Source organism: Phoxinus phoxinus (genome assembly GCF_949152265.1).
Source record: "Phoxinus phoxinus genome assembly, chromosome: 8".
NCBI lineage: Eukaryota > Metazoa > Chordata > Actinopteri > Cypriniformes > Leuciscidae > Phoxinus > Phoxinus phoxinus.
The window spans coordinates 23,365,980-23,385,914 of record NC_136883.1 but is presented as its reverse complement, the minus strand read 5'-3'; the positions used below and the strand labels follow the sequence as shown (position 1 = coordinate 23,385,914).

The window sequence follows — 19,935 nt, the reverse complement described above, 5'->3', positions numbered from 1 at the left end:
ATCTTGATTTAAAGATTTACTTTCTTTCTTGATATACACAGTAATCATCAGTGCTGCTTGCCACCTCTGTGCCATTTTAGCTCTGTTCCAAAACCTAGTGAGCTGGCATGCTGTCTGCTACCTACACAGACAGCATCCAATCTGAACAGGCCAACATATTAATAATTACAAATGTTTCCTGAGCAGCAAATCAGCATATTAGAATGATTTCAGAAGGATCATGTGACAATGAAGACTGGAGTAATGGTGCTGAAAATGCAGCTTTGCATCACAGGAATAAATGACATTTTAAAATCAAAGCAGAAAACTTTATTTTAAATTGTTATAATGTTATTGTTTTACTGTATTTTTGATCAATCAAATTCATCCTTGGTGAGTATAAGAAACCTTAAAAAAATGTCACGACCCAAACTTTTGAACGGTATACTGTATATACGTATGAACGTCTCTGTGATGTGTTTAAATTCTAGTCTGGGTAGACTTCGTTCACTTGGTTTTGGAACAACGCAGCACAATTATAGCATCTTGGAGACTTTTTTCTTTTTTACTGAAACATAATTTCAAGTTATATATTAGTGATATTAAGACCTGCTATGACAGACTGTAGCTTGTTGGACTGAGTTTATTATGACAGAAAGGATCTGTTTAATCATCACCATCCACAATTATGGGAGCGATGTACTCAGAATGACGAATTCCAAAGGAGAAGCTGGGAGCTTTGGTTCCAGTGAAAGTAACCTGTTGAGAAAGACAAAGAAAATAGTTTTAGTATACTAATTCTTGTTATTTTAAGTAACAGTAGTTTTAGTAGAGAGCCATTCTAAACTAAAAACTGAATATATATATATACACAACCATTCACAATTTGGGGTCTGTCAGATTTTTAAAATGTTTTTAAAAGATTTCTCTTAAGCTCACCAAGGCTGCATTTATTTGATCAAAAATACACTGAAAGCAGATATATTGTGAAAAAATTATTACAATTTAAAACCAGTTTTCTATTTGAATTTATTTTATATATTAACATTATTAAAAAAATCTCACTGACCCCAAACTTTGAAACGGTAATGTATAAGTACAGACCCTTTCTGGATGGTGGGCTCCAGGTCCTGGTTTCTTGGTAGTGTCCCCAGGCATGAGGTTGCGACCGGTCATGCTGTATTGAGGGGCCTTGTGTCTGTACACACATGAATCTACCACGTGGTAGGTCCCTGGCCCTGGAGTCTGAGAAAAGGATTGTTATCATCTTTGCAAAGTACATACTAAGAGAGGTACATACGGTAATGTGTCCGCACCTTCCGTAAATCTTCATGGAAGCTGCCAATAGGACTGCGACCGCTGAAGGAGACATTTGGAGCGGCGGTTTTATTCACGACTCTTGGCCCTAATACTGGGGGGAGCATGTACGCAGCTGGACCTGGAGACAAGATAATGCACAAACGTCTGCTAAGTAACGCATGGGAAACATACCTGTTCTAGTGTATATCTGTGGCAATCTACCTGGTGTTTGGTCATTGCGGAACAATTTAGTTCTCGCAGAGAGGGAGTACGCAGGGGACAAGTAATAGGTGGTCTTTATTGCCTTTTCAGGTGAGTAACTGCCTGAAAAAGAAATCAAAAGACAGTTGAACTTTACTGTGTATGTTCTACATTGTTCTACATTTGCACACAGCTACAAAGCCTGTCTGTTTTTGTTGTGTGAAGTACCTGGGCCAGGGGTCTGGAAGGGCTGAATATCCTTTCGCCGGCCGTAGACAGAGTACGCAGGGGTTCCGTCCCGACCAACCCTGGTGATGTTGGAGGGAACGAGGTATCCGGGCCCTGGGGAGAAGTTGGTCTGCAAGTCACGGAGGCGCGTGCCAAAGCTAAACGCTGGGGCTTTCTGCATCCGCGGGTCATGCATGTTCATTCCTATAAAGGGAAAAGAAAACCCCCCAAAATTGAAATTTACTGCAGGGCAATAGCTAGGTATTTTGGACCCCTGACCCTTTAAAAAAAATAACATTTAGAAATTGGTGTGTTCTTAGATTCGTTCCAACCTTTCACGCCATAAGCTCCTGATTTACTGTGTTTATTGTCAATTGTGTGTGTGGCCTAATATCACCTAAAATGTCCTCACTAGTTAAAGGGGCTTATAAATCAACCTAATCATGTTTATATTTAAATCTAGTGATTTGCACAGGTTTCTATGATGGTTAATTTTACAAATAGAGGTTGTGTAAGGTGATAGAAAACATAACCTGATATAAAAACAATGAAAGTCTTTGAGATGTACGCACTAATAGTGAAACAAACTGTGTGTATGTGTGTGTGTGTGTGTGTGTGTAAGTTACCAGTTGCCCCTGGGAGAGATGTTGGCCCTGGACTGTTATACATTGCAGCGATGGGGCCCCTTGGCCGGTGGGGCCTCCAAGAACCCACCCATACATCCACAGGTGACATGATGTCTGTTTAAAAAAAAATGTTTTGATAGAATTACAAAAATTACTTAAGAAAAAAACTTTACACGTGTTAGATAAAACAATAACACATTAATATTTGCATTTTATGATGCAAAGACATAGAAGCCTTTAACTTCTCTATGTTACTCTTACAAAATGGTAGATTTGATGACACAGTATGACACTTTTTTTGTCGTTTAGGCAGCTACAAGCACTTAATTTGCATTTCTAATTTCATTTGATAAAAATTTAGTCAAAACATGTCAGAGTTCTGTAAAGTTAACCGTATATGTCTAACGTTATAAAAATATACAACAAACGAAGGAAACACAATAACTTACCTTAAGTGCAAGATATTCAAAAGTGACTTTTCGATCTCCGAGTGATTATGTAAAGAAATATTCGTTTAAAACCACGTTCCTACAATTTCATCGCATAGATTGATGGCGACCTTTAGATGTCAAATTGTCAAACGATAAAAAGTTTCACTTAGATAACTTAGAACGATCGAATTGCGATGCTGAATTACAATATCTGCACAAAATAATTATATTATTGACATCTAAAAGTAAAATAAAGACGCCGAAAGCTCAGATCAAACTCGCAACTGCAGCGACTGTTTTTGATGCTTTATAATTGTTTTCTTTTGCATCTCTATGACGCCGTCGCCTTGGTGATTCTTTGATGTCAGTTTGAGTGACATTCCAATGGTGAAGTTCACGAGGAGCTGCTCTACATGCCAATCCACTGTCACCCGTGCAGTATAATTAATTATTAAACAACAAACCAAATTCAACAAATGCTCTCCTTAGAGATATTTCAAAGTTTAATACACACATACTGTCTTGTCTATAGACCAGCTTACAGACTACTTATACAACACTTATAAAACACATCAATTTCAAAGTTACAACCAGCCTATACTAAAACGTTTGCCTGCAGTGACCATATAATTATTAGGACACTTAAAGCCACACTTAAAATGCGTGTGAATTCCATTACAAAAGATAAAATATTAAACCAACTAACGTGCATGCATGCAAATATAAATTAATGAGTGAATGAATTAATGAATGAATAAAGAAAACACGAGCACACTTTAGGCCCGTTCACACCAAGGACGATAACTATAAAGATAGTTCTAAAAATCCTTCTCAATATTAAAGTATTGCAGAGTTCAACTTCACAACACAGCTTTAACGATAACAGCAAAGAAACGATATCGTTGGAATCACTTTCAAAACGATGTCATCCAGCTAATGAACGATAAAAACATGAAACCTAGAAAGTGACAGACAAGCACGCGCTTAGAATAAACAAAACGATATCATCCAATGATGACGAGGATGCTAATATTATCTTTATAGTTATCGTTCTTGGTGTGAACGGACTTTAAGGCTTAGCAGTTCACAAACAAATATTTAAATATATTACTGTATAAAAAAAATCTAGAAAAATAATAATTCTGCAGATGCACGCTTGATATTTTGCTAACTAATGCGAAACATAAAAATGTTATAGGCTATGATGTGAAGTGTTTAAATGCTTTTGGGGACAACTGTACACATTGAAATACATATCAAATAACTTGATCAGTCATACAGTTAATGAAACAATATTTCTTTATGGATATCTTTTTTTAGTTTAACACTGATGGTGTTGCAGTATTTGGATGGTGGTTGTGTAGGCACAGCTCTCTCATTGAAGCTCTGAGGACGCGCAACAAGATGCTGTGTCTCTCTATTTCCTCGAGAGGGCGCTGTTATAACACAAAAACATGCAAAAGTTTGTATAATCCGTCTCCAATTACTGCTGTTATTTGTTTGCTATCTTTATTTGTGAAAATTAACACATGTACACACAAACTTACTCTTGTTAAAGCTCGAATGAGTCTCTGTAGTATAGCATGTTCAAACTGAGGACATTGAACCACCACATGACCCACACAGTCCAGCAAACAGCAGATGGTGTGCCGCTGAGACTGAAACAGCACAGAATTATAACCACACAAAGATGTATACGATGGGATAAATGTCTTATATGTGGTATGATGCACACTTGTAACTATACAACTGAATACTTTCGATGCTTTTTATGCTTACAAAATGTATATTAACTACATGCATTAAGTCGCACACAATACAGTTAAAAAACTGTGTTTGTTATAGTGTGTTCTGTTTATCGAGGGAGGCGCTCACCTTGTGAAGTGTGATAAGGGAGTTTTGTGCAGGCCAGGTTGAGGTCAGCCTCTCTATGTCATCTTTATTGAGAACAGGCTCCTGTTATAAGAAAGCACACCAACTAAACTATTGCATTTGAAACAATGAGAAAAGCCTTTCTAAAAAAAAATGATAGTTTTTAACAGACATAAATATGTTATCTGTCATTTTTATCACTGACATAATTTTGTGCCAGAACTACCATACTGTGACCTCTGACCTTTAGTCTGTCCAGCCAGGTCCATAACAGTGTGCTCAGAACGTCTGGATCTGTTTCCATGACTAATGTAACCCAGCCACATTCACTCAAGTTGAGCTCATCCTGCAGAGAATTCAAACAGCTTCATATCTCTTACATTACCACATTACTCACTGTAATTTATTTTATTATTTACAACTGCAGCCACACTGTACAAAAAAAGTTGCTGCCTTAAATTTTTTAATACAATCAACTTGGATGTTTATGTCATTTCAACTTAAATTACATTATACATTTGTATAACTTATAAAAAAAAGTTGAAAATTGCATAATGTCATAACTTATGTGTCATATATTTTTTTACAATAAGTATTTTAAAATATTTTGTTATACAAACATATACATATTAAAAATATACATATTAAAAAAATGAAAGTCAGTATGGTTATCTGGGTGATTTTAAAGCAAGAAAGTTTATAGATTATACCATGATTTAAAAAAAGTTAATCATTGTTCTGTATATTTATCTGTACGTGAAATGGATGCAGCCGTATGGCCAATAAAGGGAACCTTGGAAACATGATCTTGCTTTGCAGTGTTCCTGCGTCGATCAAAATGTTTTGTCAGTCCTGTAACTAACAAGGCTATGAATTCGGAAACATATTTTGCTTGTCATACCTGCAAGCCCGCTGCTCTTTTCAATACAGTGTCCACTGGAGGACGCTGTTGTGCCATTGCCTTAGCGACAGCTCTCGATAATGACGACTGATCTAATGTATGATCCTCTCGTCGTAACTTTAAAAAAAATCCACAACATTTGCACAAATTAAAGGTAATACAAAATAAAAGTTCTCAAAACCATTCATGCAGTGATCTTATATGCAGGGGGAAAAACTGCAGACATTTTAATTGGTTTCACACTGACCTCGAGGTTTGAGCTGAACTTTAGGAAAACTTGAGGTTTCTTGGTTGTACATTTTGTCTTCTTGTTCACAGGCTCATGATATGAGTGAGGAGCTGATGTTCCATTGCTTTGGTCTGTCATCAGGATATGAGGAATCTTTTGGGATTCTTTTAGGGTTTTCTGATCTTTTGATGGACCGATTTCTCCATTGCTCAATTTATGGTGTCCCCCAGATTGAGGAGAGTAATGTGAGAACATTAAATCCTTGCAGAGACAAGATAAAAAACTATGTATCGTATTTCAATATATCGTATTTGAATATATATATAGTCACATGATCCTTCAGAAATGGCAGCTAATAAACATTATCATCAATTTTAAAAACAGCTGTGCTGCTTAATATTTTTGTGAAACTGTTTTTTTTTTTTTTTTTTTTTTACTTTCTATAAATCAAAGAATCCTAACACACACACACACAAAAAAAAAATATATATATATCTCTGTTTCCATAAATATATATTTAACAGAAAAAATATTCAAAATTGATAAGAACTATTATCAAGTGAACACCAATAATTGATAATTCAGCATAAAATCAGCATATTAGAATGATTTAACAATGATCATGTGGCACTGAAGACTGGAATAATCACACAACAAATTATATTTAAAAACGATATTAAAAATAGCTATTCTAAATCTCTTATTCTAAATAGCAAAAATGTAAATAATAATTCAAAGACAAATTTCCAACATTGGTGATAATGTGGGTGCATTCAATCCTGAATTGATTCATCGGATTAATTCCACTTTATGAAAAACGTATTTTTATTTTCTGAAATTCCAAAATACAGCAAATCTTGCTAAAAACAATTATTGGCTCTCACCTCAATGATGGTAATCTTGCTGAGATCTGATTCGCTGTAGCTTCGCTTGTTTAGTAGGACGTCTCTCTTCCTCTCCAAGAACCCGAATGGCTCGTCCCAGGACTCGCAGGAGAACATTCTGCTCGAGCCTCGCCTTTCCTTCAAAGCAGGATGGTTCCTCTTCAAAAGTGTTTTCTTCACTTCCTTCTTTAGAGCCAAAATGTTCACCCTCTTCTCCAGTTCTCTCTGGACCTCTGGGGGACTGGAAGCTCCCTGGCTTATAGTGATCAGGATGCTGCAGAGGACGTGCAGGATCTTGGGTGTGTGTTTGAGTGTTCGGGCCTCTTCCCCGTGCAGCAGAAGGGCCTGACGCAGGAGGTACTGCCGAAGACTGAAGGAGGAACCGTGGCGCACGTTCAGACACGGGAATTGGGCCAGCTGAGAGCTCACCAGCCGGGCGAAATCAAACACCAGATTGATCTGTGCTCGAGTCTGGATCGAACGAGGCCTTTTGATCCGGACGTAGTGGACAGCTTCACTAGCGCTGATTCGACAGGTGTAGACCAGATAACATGCGATAAGAACACCTGTAAAGCAGGATGGATATTAAAGAGAATAGAACGTCACTACATTTACATTGAAAGTAATGATATAGAAATTGTAACTTGCCTGTCCTGCCTAATCCAGCATGGCAGTGAACAGCCACCTTCCCTTCCTGCACAGAGAAAGCCAAAACCTTCACGGCATCCAACATCCCCTCCAGAGAAGACACTCCAAAATCAGACATCCCAAAATTATAGAAAAAAACTGTCAGACAAAAAGGGAATATAATTCAGTAATTCATCAGCTAATTTATTGAGTGAATCTCAAAAGGAACATACAGGTCATATTTCAAACACAATATAAAAAGAAACAAAAAAGATTTTGAATGGCATGAACCATTCATATATTATTGGGATCAATACATACTGTATATGTTTGCATTGTGACATTATTTCCATGATAACATATTCTATGTTATAATATATAAAGTACCATTTTAAAAGTTTGGGTTAGATGCAGTAAGTTTTTTTTAAATAGAAATTAATACTTTTATTCAGCAAGGATGCATTAAATTGCACGAAAGTGGCAGTAAAGACACTTATAATGTAGAAAAATATATATTTAAAATAAATCCTGTCATTTTAAACTTTCTATTAATCAAAGAATCTTGAACAAATAATCAGATTCCACAAAAACATTAATCAGCACAACTGTTTTCAACATAGTTAATAACAAGAAATGTTTCTTGAACGTAGCAAAATTAATTTTTTTAAATATTATTTAATCATTTTTATAATTTAAAGAAGGGGAGATGTGTATATATATATATTATATTATGGTAATAAGAATTATAAGTGGCACAATGCAAAACATATTCATTTTATATCCTATTTTAAAATGTTTTTTTCTTTCTTTTTTCTTTCAGGTTTTTGCATGTTTTTGGCTCACTTTGGCTGTCCATAAAGACCTGAGGTGAATATGTGAACCCACTGTCAGGCTCCAGAGGAGGGCCGCAGTGAGCATGTTCCCCTGGCAGCTGCATATTAATGATGGATTTAATGTTCAACCTGTAAGCACACACACAAACACACACACTGCCAATTATTAACCAGAAACATCCCCCTGCAGAGTGCAAGTAAATATTAAACATCCTGATTAGGACTGTATTAAATAACACTCACTGTTTGAACTGTTCTATGATGCTGTATCTCTTGATGAGGTATGTAGAAGGTCGTGCCATTGCAATAATGTCATCCGTCACCCTAAATACAAAGTGATCAATAAACACATGCAGTGAATATGTGTGTGGCTATGTAAGGATATTCTATAAAGCAAAGAAAGCAGGAAAATTTAAATTAGGATGTAGTGTGACCATCCTGATCTTTTAGATATTTTAAAGTGACATCATATATTTATGCATGCATACATACATACATACAAATTCATTCACATATATAAGTTACAGTTGCGATCAAAATTCCCTTTCAGTAAACTATTATAGAAAGTTAAAGGAACACTCCACTTTTTGGAAATAGGCTCATTTTCCAACCCCCCTAGAGTTAAACAGTTGAGTTTTATCGTTTTCGAATCCATTCAGCCGATCTCCCGGTCTGGCGGTAGCACTTTTAGCATAGCTTAGCATAGATCATTGAATCTGATTAGACCGTTAGCATCTCTCTCAAAAAAATTACCAAAAAGTTTAAATATTTTTCCTATTTAAAACTTGACTCTTCTGTAGTTACATTGTGTACTAAGACCGACAGAAAATTAAAGTTGCGATTTTCTAGGCCAATATGACTAGGAACTATTCTCATTCCTGCGTAATAATCAAGGAACTGTGCTGCCGTTCCAGCAGGCGCATTGATATTACGCAGCGCCTGAAAATAGTCCCCAGCTCGGTAACCGTAACTTCTGTCATAGGTATAAGGAGGAAAGGATGAGGCTGAAAGACTGGTTAAGTAAAGAAAAAATTAGATTTGAAATGAAGGAAATATTACAAATGAATTCAGGGAGTGTAGGGTATAGAGCGATATTTGTGTTTTTGAATAATACAGGGCTTATTAGAAGGATATGAGTTTAGGTGTTTTTGAAAGTTGTATATAATAATGATGTGAGTGATAATGTTTTAATATTAATAATGTTATTAGATATTTATGTAGGTATTTATTGGTTTTATTTATGTATTTATTTGTATATTTAAAGAGTAGTGAGTAAAGGCTATTGTGATCCACACTCCATATCAGAAGGTGGCGGTAATGCACACTTAAAAGTTGTTTGCCAACCGCCATAAAAAGGAAAAGAAGAAGAAGAAGAACCGTAACTTCCAACGTGACCGGCACTAAGTTTGTAATATCATTGCGCCTGCTGGTACGGCAGCAGAGTTCCTTGATTATTACGCAGGAATGAGAATAGTTCCTAATCAAATCTGCAGAATGCACAAGCCACTCAAGAACATTCTATGACTGATCCCTGAACCAAGCTTCAGTAGATTTGGATGTATACTTTGAGATGGCTGTCCTGTAGGAAATTACATTAATCATAAAGCTTAAATTTCTGCACCGAAGGCATTCAAAAAGTTCCAGTTTGGTCACATCACTCCATAAAACATTTTTCCAGAACTCCAGGTCTATCCAAATGAATGTAAGCATATTCAAGTCGCCTTTCATGTTCTTCTTGGTCAAGCGTGGCATTCGGCAAGATGTCCCAACATGCGTGTCTAGTGTTCTTCTTATACTCTGCACTAAAATGTTTTTTTCCTCCTTTCATCGGGTTCATCGTGCAATTCTTTAAATTGAGGGTTTTTCTCAGTTGCTCTTATCAATCATTTTATTCCCCTTAATGATATTGTGTTTTTTCTTAAACACCCTCAACGTTTTTTTTGGTACAACAAATTTTAAACAGCTGTGTCTCTATGAACTTTTAGTGTTTTGGTAATTTTCTTGTAGCCATAGACTTTCTAATGTAATAAAACAATTTGTTCTCTATAGCTTTTGTGAGAGCTCTTTAGACTTGGCCATATTTGCCACTCGACTTTACCACAGCATGGGCTAAATATATGCATGTGTAACAGCACAAGCTAATTCTATTTTGTTATAGAGTTTCCAAAAGCTTAATTGTGTTTTAACACAATTGTGTACAATACAAATAAGTGACTTACTGTAAGAACAGCAGCGTTGAATAATTATGACATAGCTATATTACAAAAAAAAATCCTATAACTCAAAAGCATTACATTACTGTATATATTGACATTACACTTTTATTTTGCCACTAAACTGTTATAGATGCAAAAAAAAAATTAACACTATCTTTAGAAAAGCTTACATTTGTAAATTGTTACATTCTCCTGGCGGTTGAAACATTTTGATTGCAACTGCATTCATGCTCTCAGAGATATAAACATTCCTATATGTTTGGTGCGTCACTTCTAACACTAAATCGCTCAGTCAATAGAACACTGTTGGCCTCACCAGCTGCTAAAGACTCCTTCAACGGCCTGCTGGCCCGTGCTCCAGCACGCCGGACCCTCATAGCGGCAGTCTCTCCCCCCACAGGCCAGAAGACAGATGATCTTAGGAGGAACAGCCTTCACCAGACTCTCCCTGGCCTGAGAATATGATGGTCTGGGCACTGGAACTTGTGAAATCATGGAGGACAGGAGAGGAAAGGAGGGAAACTAACAGCAAATGACTGCTTCTATATGCACTAATGGCTTAAAATGTAGCAGGCCATTATGTGGATATGCTGTGCTTTGGAAAATCAGCTGAGGAATACTGTAGACGGGAATACAGACAGAAAACATGCACACAATGACAGAACTGTCAGTTTCCTCCTACTACATACTAACAAGACGAGAAATTATTTAAAATAAGAGAAGAGTAGTCAAGCTAATACACTATAATCACTGCACCGCCGCCATGTTAGCTGACCCACATTTTAAGCCCGATGAATTATCTCCAGCTCTGAGCTTTTTTGTATTGATCATTTTGACAGTCCAAAAAAAATAAAACCTGACTTACCCATGTGGCTCCATCCAAAGAAAGAGTTAAATGTGAGAGGCGTACATGGAGATGGCATGACAAACATGTAGAGAGAATGTAACATGGCTATACTGCATACAAGTACATGTTCATGCCTCAAAGCTGACCCAGCGATTGGCTTCTAATCCTTATTAAGTGTCATAAACACATTAGTGGATAGACATTCACGATTCGTATTAAGTCTAATTATATAAGGGTCCAGCAGTCATATACATTACACCTACCAAACCACTAGAAATATTTGTATCATGTGCAAAGGATCTTTAGAAAACAATTGCAAAGTTTTCTTTGGTCTGAATTAAGTTACCCGTACAAAAAATAAGTTTATTTAAGTGTGCTATTAATAGACCTCTTATATACTAAAAATAAGAAAGTATACTTTGATTATTTTTTATATACTTCTCATAAATATACTTGTACTTAAAGTATATAAAATTAACTTGAATTACTTGAATTGGATACCCTTACTAAAAAATAAGTATACTTCAAGTTCATTTTATAAAGTATACTTTCTAAAGTTCAAGTACATTTTTAAGTATACTTTATGTAATAAGTATACTAATATCGATTTACTAGTAGTAAACTTGTAAGTGTACTATTTCAATACTGCTTGGGACTAATTGTCCGACTTTTTAGTATATAAAAGTATGTTTAAGTGTAGGCTACTATATGTGTAACAGTAGTAAACTTTAACTGCACAACTATGTTTCTCATTGTACTGCAACTGTACTACAAGTGAACTTAAAATTATAGTTTACTATTTTAATACTTTTGGTTAAAAAAAAATGTTTATGAAAGTACACTTTGAAGTATAGCCTACTCTCAGTAAACTACAAGTTTAGTGGTTTTTCTTTAGTCAACATAACATCATACTTATAGTTTACTATTGTATTAATATATTATTTTTGGACTTCAAGTATACCAAAGCTCCTATTTTTTTAGGTATTATTGTTTTATACTTGAAATATCATAAGCCCCGTTCACACCGCCAGCGACACGCAGCGACAAAGCGACAAGATCCCATTCATTTCAATGGAGCGCTGGCGACTTCCGGCGACACGAGCGACAGTGACCGTTGGCGACAGAATGTGGGCGTGTCAAGCGACAGGAGACAAGCGACAAAAGTTCAGAAATTTCAACTTTATGCAAATGAGAAGCGATTTTCGCGAGCGACAACCAATAGGAAAGAAGACTTTCAGTGGAGCTCACGTTACGTCACCGTCTCGAGTGCAGGCAAGACAGAGTCCGAGGGCGATTTCACTGTTTTATATGATTTGAGCATTTGACTGTAACCACATTCATGGATATAATAAAAATGATGCATGGAAAAGAAACTGTCGACAGTCTCAGTGAGTTTAATTCATTTATAGTTCGAGTGTTGTACGTTTTTGATGCAAGTTTAGCACTGCTGCAGTTCACTTTACAGTTTCCCCTGCATTGTGTTGACTATTAGAGACAAGAAACTGTATTATTTGTCAAATACGAATGACGTTTTAGTCATTTATGACCGTATGAGTGAGTTTAATTTGTTGCTTGATCGATCGTTAATCTAGTAAATGATTTAATCCACTGAACACTGCTATGGGAATATAAAAACACTCTCCCAACAGCATACTGTTTCTTTTGAGCCTATAATTTCTAGTCAAATTAAAATAATATAAAGTTAGTTATCACTTGTGATGGTATTTAGTATAGATATGGCCAGATGTCCAGTCAACCAATTACATTATAGCGACAGCACTACCAACGCCCACAAGCGACTTCCCAGAGACTAGCGACACACAGCGACAAAATCGCTGGCGGTGTGAACGGGGCTTTAGCTGTAGGCTACTTTTAACTCTTTCCATTTTAAAACCATTTTATTGATATACTAGCTTCATGCTCTTTCTTTTATCATCACTTAAGTGGGCCAATTTCATTTAAAAAGCAACATTTTAAACAAAAGGTTGACAAAATTACCTTTTTGTCCGAGACTGCACGCGGTTCAGATGTCGATGATCAACCCTTCCTGTGTCGACATTTAATCCGGTAACGTTAGGCAGTTTTGAACTTATTACATGCTGTTTAATGTTTGCCATAGATATATATGAATGTTTGAATGATATGATGAATATCAATGTTTGATATGAATGCATCTCCTGTTTCTGCATTTTCTTCGCCTCAATCGCCTGTGTTTTGATCCAGAGATTCTGTACTAGAAGATGCGTAATAGCGCCCCCTACCGTATAACAATGAAAACATGGATAGGCGGAAAATTCAGTGGGGAAAGAGTGAAGTAGATTTGAAGTTGTCCACTACCAGTTGGCTAGCCTGGTAGTTGGCTACTCAAATGCCGATACTCAATTAGGAACATATTAAGTATATCTCGATCAAAAGATGGAGTACATGTATAGTCCAAATAGACTTTTCTGTCAATAAGTCAAGTATACTTCAGTGTAATTTTAAGTTTATTTCTGAAAAGTACATAAAAAGCAGACTGAAAGTATACTTTCTTATTTTTAGTTTAAAAGAAGTATACTAATAATAAACTTATTTTTCGTAAATGTAAGCTCAATGTAGCCAAGCAAATGAGACCAAAAAAAAAAAACAAGACCTTTTTTTTTTTCCACAACATACTTTATTTGGGGGAAGTTACCGTGTAGCTCATTAGAAGGTTATGCATTCAGGCAGACAAATGCACAGAGATCCATCTGCCATCATGACATTCTCAAGAACATCATTGTAAAAACTAAATGCACCACTTTCTAGTGATCCCTTTGCCACACAACCAAGAACCTAATTAGTGCTCAATAGGATATGAGGGCCTTTGATGTTGTGTCACATCTATTAGGCTTCATTTCAGGGCTAGACCTGTCTAGGTCCTTTGAATAGGACCATGTTCTGTATGAGATCATATCTCATTACAGGTACGTTACATATGTTGTGTAACTTTTCTTCAACAGCACTGCAATAACACCTGTGCGTGAGATTTAGCAGTGTGTCATATTGTGTAGTGTAAGTAAGGTATCTGAACCAGTGGATTCAACGAAGTCAGCACAACTTGCAGAACCATTGTGCCTGTGAACCCCATCCTGGTGAACATGTCATCTCGCTATATTAGCATGCTCTCTATAGCCGAGTGCCGTTGACGTGGCATCAAGTGAGATAAAAGAAAAAATTATAATAAAACAGTGGGCTTTTACCACTAACCCTGATCCGCTGCTCCAGAAACCTTCTGTTAGTTATACTGGAGAGCTTTGAATCAAGCAGCCATAGTCTGAATATATCCTTACAACAAATACACCTGGGCTTCAAAGGGGCATTGACCTCCCAAATGTGAGCAACAAAGTACATCCATCGGTACATTTTCAAAATGCCCATCCAGCCCATCTCTGTTTGTATTTTAATGGATGATTGACTACTGTAGACCTGTTGCAGAAACAGTCAGTCCTGCTGAAATAACTTGGAGTCATGTGCGTTGCTCAATGGCACAATGGTGATTGAGGACGATTGTGATGACAGAAATAACTGGCTCACATCTTCCAACCTCTGGAACAGCAGCTCTTTAACCATCAGGTCACCACCTCTCCATGTACATTTCTTCTCTCCATGGTTTCTTCAGGGTTGCACAAACAGACATAAAAGCAGAGCCAGTCTGAAGAAAAGCAATGGTGCTGCCACTGCACAGCGGGTAAGTTGCGAGGTCCATCGCTCCCATGGAGGATCATAGTCTACGTGTCAGGTTTGCCATGGACACACATGGCGCGGGAGGTTCTCGGGTTGTGACATTTCATTTGTCACAAAAGAAGCTGTGTGTTTCTTTGGCTGCTGCTTGCTTGTATCAGCAAGTACACACAGTTCATGGATCCAGCGTACTATTGGGTCTCTCTCAACACTGGCTGCATCAAGGCCTGAAGCAGTTGTCCACCCTTGGCAGCAAACAATTTACCCCAGAGCCTCCATCATCTTCATCATCATCTTCATCATCGTCACCATCACTCTCCTCAGAAAAGATCTGTTGACGCAGGACAAACACTGTTGCTTAGAGAAATACAATGTAAAACAAATTGTTCACTTAACGGTACATTATGTAACTTTAGGCCTACTTATATTACGTTATATGTACGAATATGAAGTATTTTCAACTTGACAAGTCAATGCCAAATCTGGCAGCCCCCACTCAATACATACAGTACTTGATATAGGCCTATATAGAGAGAGCAAGTACAGTCAGTTTCATATAGCACATGATAGATAGATAGAAATACATTTAAGGAAGATTCCAGAGTAATTCTAAACCTCTGGCACATATGTTGTTAAAATGTATGTTATAATAGGCTTTTACAGCAGAAACTATAGTGTCAAAACTGTCAATTATTCCAAAAAGACCTAATGAATGCATTATGTCCTTAAAAGTATTTTATCTGCAGTAAAGTTTGTAAAGACAATGTTTAAAAGACAACCTAAAGTCAAACCTAAAACCACACGTTGTGTGATTCAAAATGTTTGCTGAAGTGGAAAAGTTAGGCTACTTTAGAATATAGTTTAGAAAATGCAAAGGCTACACCTCTAACATAAACAGCATTGCACTGCAAAAATCATGTGCTATTCGATTGTTGTCACATATATGGACCGACCATATCATTGAAAACTTGCATACTTACTGTAACTATGAATTCACAGGTTAGCAAAAAATATGAACAACAAACCATAAAGCTTACCATTCTGTTGATTTGTTTAAGCTTCAGAGCAGCGTAGTGCAGTTCATGCACAAATATTCCTCCGTTATTTATACTCTTCCACCAGAAAACGGATCACACCTCATCAGAGAACGCACATGTCAGCAGCCAATCCGGTGCCGACACATTCGATGTTTTCACAGAAACGAAACCTTGCTTGTGAGGGAGTTTCTGAATCATGTGATTTATCACACAACAATTCAGAACAAGGCTGTAGGCTATTACTATGTAAGATAAGCAAAGACAGTCTTGACATGATAGGAAGAAACTGAGAGCAATGAAGATTCTATTCTGTCACCCCACCTAAAACCTATAACACACCCTTTTAGACAAACACATTCCCTACAGAGGTGAGTCAGTGAACAACACAAAACAACATTTACATTTTACATTTATTCATTTAGCAAACAATTTTATTGAGCAACTTACAAATGAGGAATATAACTAATTTATCGTAAATTGACAATCAAGTTTGAGGAAATAGAGGAAATCGTTTAGCAGGGAGAGATTAAGAAAAAGTTATTTTTATTTATTTATTTATTTTATTTTATTTATTTATTCAGCAGGATGCAGTTAAGTGCTGACGGAAGAGATGGATTTTCTGTTCTGCTGTTTCTTGAATATGATTAAATGATTTTGTGTCTCTCAGTCAAGGTACTATATACCTTGGGCCTCCGGATTATTTTGCCAGGCACAAACAAAGGAATAATATTTAATTTAAAGGTAGCCTACATCATGTAACTTTTTATCCTAAATTTACATCACTTATATAATGATCAAGTACATCATGAATCCATCTTCCAAACAGTGTTTTTGTCTTGTCCTGAATCACAGCTATAATAAGTGTTTATGGGTAATTCTAGAATTGGTGCGAACTGCTGTCCCACAAATATTCAAATCTTAGATGTTTCTGACCCCAAAACCCCAACCCCAAAGTTAAACGATAGGATATTGAAATAATTTTTGCATTTTCAAGTTTCAAGTGATTTTAGCTACACCCCTACATTTTTGATCAGGAAATATTCCTGTGCCCCCCTCTCTCTCTCATGTATAGCTACATGATGAGGTCCCATCATTTTGAGGTAAATGTGTTCAAAAGTCTGTAAATCTGTGTGTAACTTACCAAACACCTTTTTCCTGCAATTAAGCACACTTTTTGGGGGTGTTATTCCATGAAATTTCAGAACTGTGCTAGGTAACCATGTGCTGGGTTATCATCTTTGAACTAGGCTCAAAAGTATTTAAAATTGTCACTACCGAAACAGTTTCGGTTGTGACATCATTGGGAAAAAAGGGAACATATAATCCTTTATTTGGGGAAAATAAACAAAAATTTAGAACAGTTTTGCAAATCATTGGTATTTTAGTATGTTTTAGTGTTATGTGAGTTAAAATTCTGTAATGTGATGTGGCCGTTACCAAAATATTACTGTCACTACCAAAAATGTGCAGTGACGACCGAAACATGGGATGTTTAGTCAAACATAAAGTGTGTTGAAATATCAACTAAGATGTTATGATATGTTTGATTCAATTTATATACCCAAACTAATGAATCCTTAAATTTGAAATCATATGATTATATGCCTTTTACAAAGAAAGATTGGATTCAAAATATAACAAATCCCATAAATTACACTTGAAATATTGTTAAAATTGTAATTGTTGATTTACGTGTGAATATTTAAAAAAAAAAATGTATTTACTAGGTAGATGCAAACAAAATCTTAGTAGCTCAATATTACCCTTATTAGACTATATATAGTGTGTTTTGGTAGTGACAAATTTGGGGAGAGGAAAATATTCAAAAACTTTCTGAAAATATAATATGAGAATTAACTGCACAATTACTAGAAATTTGTACTTTGAATATTATACAAATTGCATGCGTACAATATATATATTAGACTTATTCTAATATTATATATTATTATATATATTAGTGTTGTCAAATCGATTAATCGTGATTTATCACATCTAACATAAAAGTGTTTGTGTTTATATAACATGTGGTGTGTATATATTATTAAATTTATATTTATGTACCTAATCCCTAAAAAATATTCCCCTATTGGCCTATAGGCTACTGTAAGATGTGCTATCGTTAATAAATGCATCATAAAAAAATGAGCGAATACACAAAAAATAAACACAGTACAATATGGATTTTTGTTGTGGATTTTGCTATTTTTATTGAGTTTTTTTTTTTTTTTTTACATTTTGTTCCGGGGCTTTTGTTTTATCAGCTGGGCCCCGGACTAACCGAACCAAGCAATGCAGAAACCAAAGGTTTCACCAAAAAATTACACTTCTTCATTTCAGTTCAGTTCACTTTTCATTTGTAGCATACTAGCATTATTTATGAGTCGGCAATGTTAAAGAGGTTTCTCGGTTCACTTTTAGCATTACATGCATTGGTAAGATTTTTTTCGGGTTGGTTATTCGTTTTGTATAGACTTTGTAGACTTGAGGCTTCACGTAAGATGTCAGGCTTCGCAGCATTACGGCGCTGGCCTCTGCGCATCTGGACACCAACGCAAAACAGAGAGTTTCCCCTCTGAATGGTGCTGGGCCAGATGACCCCGCCCGTGGGAGCAAAGGATTTACATGAGATCCGCCTCCTTCATGATGCTACAACAAACAATAAAACCATTCAGATACAGGAACTGCAGATGGTGTCAAATACCAACATGTGGTACAATTATATAACAAAATTGTATTTGAAAGAAGTAATTTAGATGTAACATTGCAAGGTTTGTTTGTTTAGTTCACTAATGTCTTTTACAGTATAGCTAAAAAAAAGTTTAAAATATTCCGTATACTCACACATTAGTGCGACGAGATCACTCAAGGTTTCATGGCGTCTCCCAGAGGAACCACCATAGACCTGTTAAGAGGAATCAGATTCCAGGTTACATAGTGGCAACCCATTAAAAAAAAATCCATTCATTGTGATTATAGAAAACACTTTAGGAAAACCTTTAGGGAATACATTCTTCTGAATAATAATAATCATAAGTAATAAGAAATGATCTCTTACCCTGCTGATCCGTCAGCAAGAGGCTCTCATAAAGGACAGATCAATGTGTGTCGCTGTAATTTATACTGTACACTGTTTCCCGCCCTCAACTGATCTGAGAACTGCTGTTGCCCTGGTTTTCATAGGTTTCGCTTTCTCTGTAAGTTTCTGTTCTTCCGTCTGCCCATCCCTCTACAGAACCGGTTTGTTATTCTTGGTGAATGACACAGCATTTTTGTTAATACCTCACTGTTAACATCCACTAAATGAACTCAAATTTGCTGAGATAACACAATTGTTCTGAATGTTACGTCCCAGGTCATATATTTATTTTTGTTTATTTTAATTGGGAAGCCAGCTGTTCCTCATGACTGTGGAGAGGAGCCTGCATGTATTTAAGCAGAAGGAACTGGTTGTGCAAAGAAAGACACTGAGCTGTTGTTTTAAGAAAACCTGTTGCTCCTGCTGTGGTGACAGCCAAATTTGATGTGTTGTAGTATTATTGTTATTGATTGCAGAGTTGGGTGCTATTTAGCGTTTTCTCGGGTTAGTAAGGAAGTCAGGGAAGAGTTTTGTTGTTTAAATTTGATAGGTTATTTCGACTTTCTTACTCCCAGTTTACTTTATCTTTGTTATTTTGGCCTTATCCCCCGCTTAAGCTTCTTTGTTTCTTTTAAAATTACTATTATTATCAACATTTTTATCATCTGCAAAGACCTTGTAAATAAACCCAGAAGTATTTCATTTGTGTGATGAGTGGTGGTGCAGTCATCTCTCTTATGTTCTTGCTCTTTTTGATCTCGTTGGTACGTTTTTTTATATGCTACCGCCCACTGACCAACTGACCAATTGCTTTGCATCCCTTTCTAGAATCCTTTTGTTTTATTATAAATATTGTTTGAGAATATAAAAAATTGGGGCTTGTAGAAATCTGGCTTGGGAAATTGGGCCAGTAGTCATTTCAGTAATAGCCTATTACAATGTTC

At 36.2% G+C, this 19,935-nt stretch overlaps 2 protein-coding genes and 2 long non-coding RNA genes across 7 annotated transcripts; all 4 read right to left on the bottom strand.

Moving 5' to 3' along the window:
• On the bottom strand, positions 1–2,914 carry cimap1b (ciliary microtubule associated protein 1B). Its single transcript, XM_079620789.1, has 7 exons — positions 2,783–2,914; positions 2,334–2,447; positions 1,708–1,911; positions 1,501–1,602; positions 1,296–1,417; positions 1,084–1,224; positions 1–738 (listed from the first exon to the last, which is right to left on the bottom strand). The coding sequence occupies exons 2-7, from the start codon at positions 2,440–2,442 to the stop codon at positions 646–648; spliced, it is 771 nt and encodes a 256-aa protein (XP_079476915.1). The 5' UTR covers positions 2,443–2,447; positions 2,783–2,914; the 3' UTR covers positions 1–645.
• A 320-nt stretch (positions 2,915–3,234) lies between these two features.
• Positions 3,235–11,345, bottom strand: LOC307002858 (protein tyrosine phosphatase domain-containing protein 1). Of its 4 annotated transcripts, none has more exons than XM_079620784.1 (12): positions 11,192–11,345; positions 10,643–10,945; positions 8,354–8,434; positions 8,121–8,239; positions 7,299–7,436; positions 6,651–7,216; positions 5,785–6,027; positions 5,538–5,654; positions 4,881–4,982; positions 4,640–4,720; positions 4,312–4,422; positions 3,235–4,200 (listed from the first exon to the last, which is right to left on the bottom strand). In XM_079620784.1, exons 2-12 carry the CDS (start codon positions 10,819–10,821, stop codon positions 4,081–4,083), a joined length of 1,857 nt encoding a protein of 618 aa, XP_079476910.1. In that variant the 5' UTR covers positions 10,822–10,945; positions 11,192–11,345; the 3' UTR covers positions 3,235–4,080. The 4 variants fall into 4 exon arrangements, with proteins under 4 accessions (XP_079476910.1, XP_079476911.1, XP_079476912.1 ...); XM_079620785.1 differs by having other exon boundaries at positions 10,643–10,935; positions 11,192–11,329; XM_079620786.1 differs by lacking the exons at positions 10,643–10,945; positions 11,192–11,345 and adding an exon at positions 8,915–9,011.
• A 2,301-nt stretch (positions 11,346–13,646) lies between these two features.
• Positions 13,647–16,209, bottom strand: LOC307002976. The gene is made up of 2 exons (XR_013798588.1): positions 15,913–16,209; positions 13,647–15,206 (listed from the first exon to the last, which is right to left on the bottom strand). It is a non-coding gene; the product is annotated as an uncharacterized lncRNA (long non-coding RNA).
• A 1,939-nt stretch (positions 16,210–18,148) lies between these two features.
• LOC307002970 lies at positions 18,149–19,368 on the bottom strand. Its single transcript, XR_013798586.1, has 3 exons — positions 18,971–19,368; positions 18,757–18,817; positions 18,149–18,561 (listed from the first exon to the last, which is right to left on the bottom strand). It is a non-coding gene; the product is annotated as an uncharacterized lncRNA (long non-coding RNA).
• Positions 19,369–19,935: the final 567 nt, after the last annotated feature.

Excerpts from the sequence above, each read along its gene's own strand:
- LOC307002858 (XM_079620784.1), bottom strand. The coding sequence starts at position 10,821 with ATGATTTCACAAGTTCCAGTGCCCAGACCATCATATTCTCAGGCCAGG. Across the intron at positions 7,437-8,120 it reads GGTCTTTATGGACAGCCAAA|TTTTTTTCTATAATTTTGGG; the intron begins GTGAGCCAAAAA and ends TTTGTCTGACAG. Across the intron at positions 4,201-4,311 it reads TCATTCGAGCTTTAACAAGA|CGCCCTCTCGAGGAAATAGA; the intron begins GTAAGTTTGTGT and ends GTGTTATAACAG.
- cimap1b (XM_079620789.1), bottom strand. The coding sequence starts at position 2,442 with ATGTCACCTGTGGATGTATGGGTGGGTTCTTGGAGGCCCCACCGGCCA. Across the intron at positions 1,912-2,333 it reads ATCTCTCCCAGGGGCAACTG|GAATGAACATGCATGACCCG; the intron begins GTAACTTACACA and ends TTCCCTTTATAG. Across the intron at positions 1,603-1,707 it reads CTTCCAGACCCCTGGCCCAG|GCAGTTACTCACCTGAAAAG; the intron begins GTACTTCACACA and ends TTTCTTTTTCAG.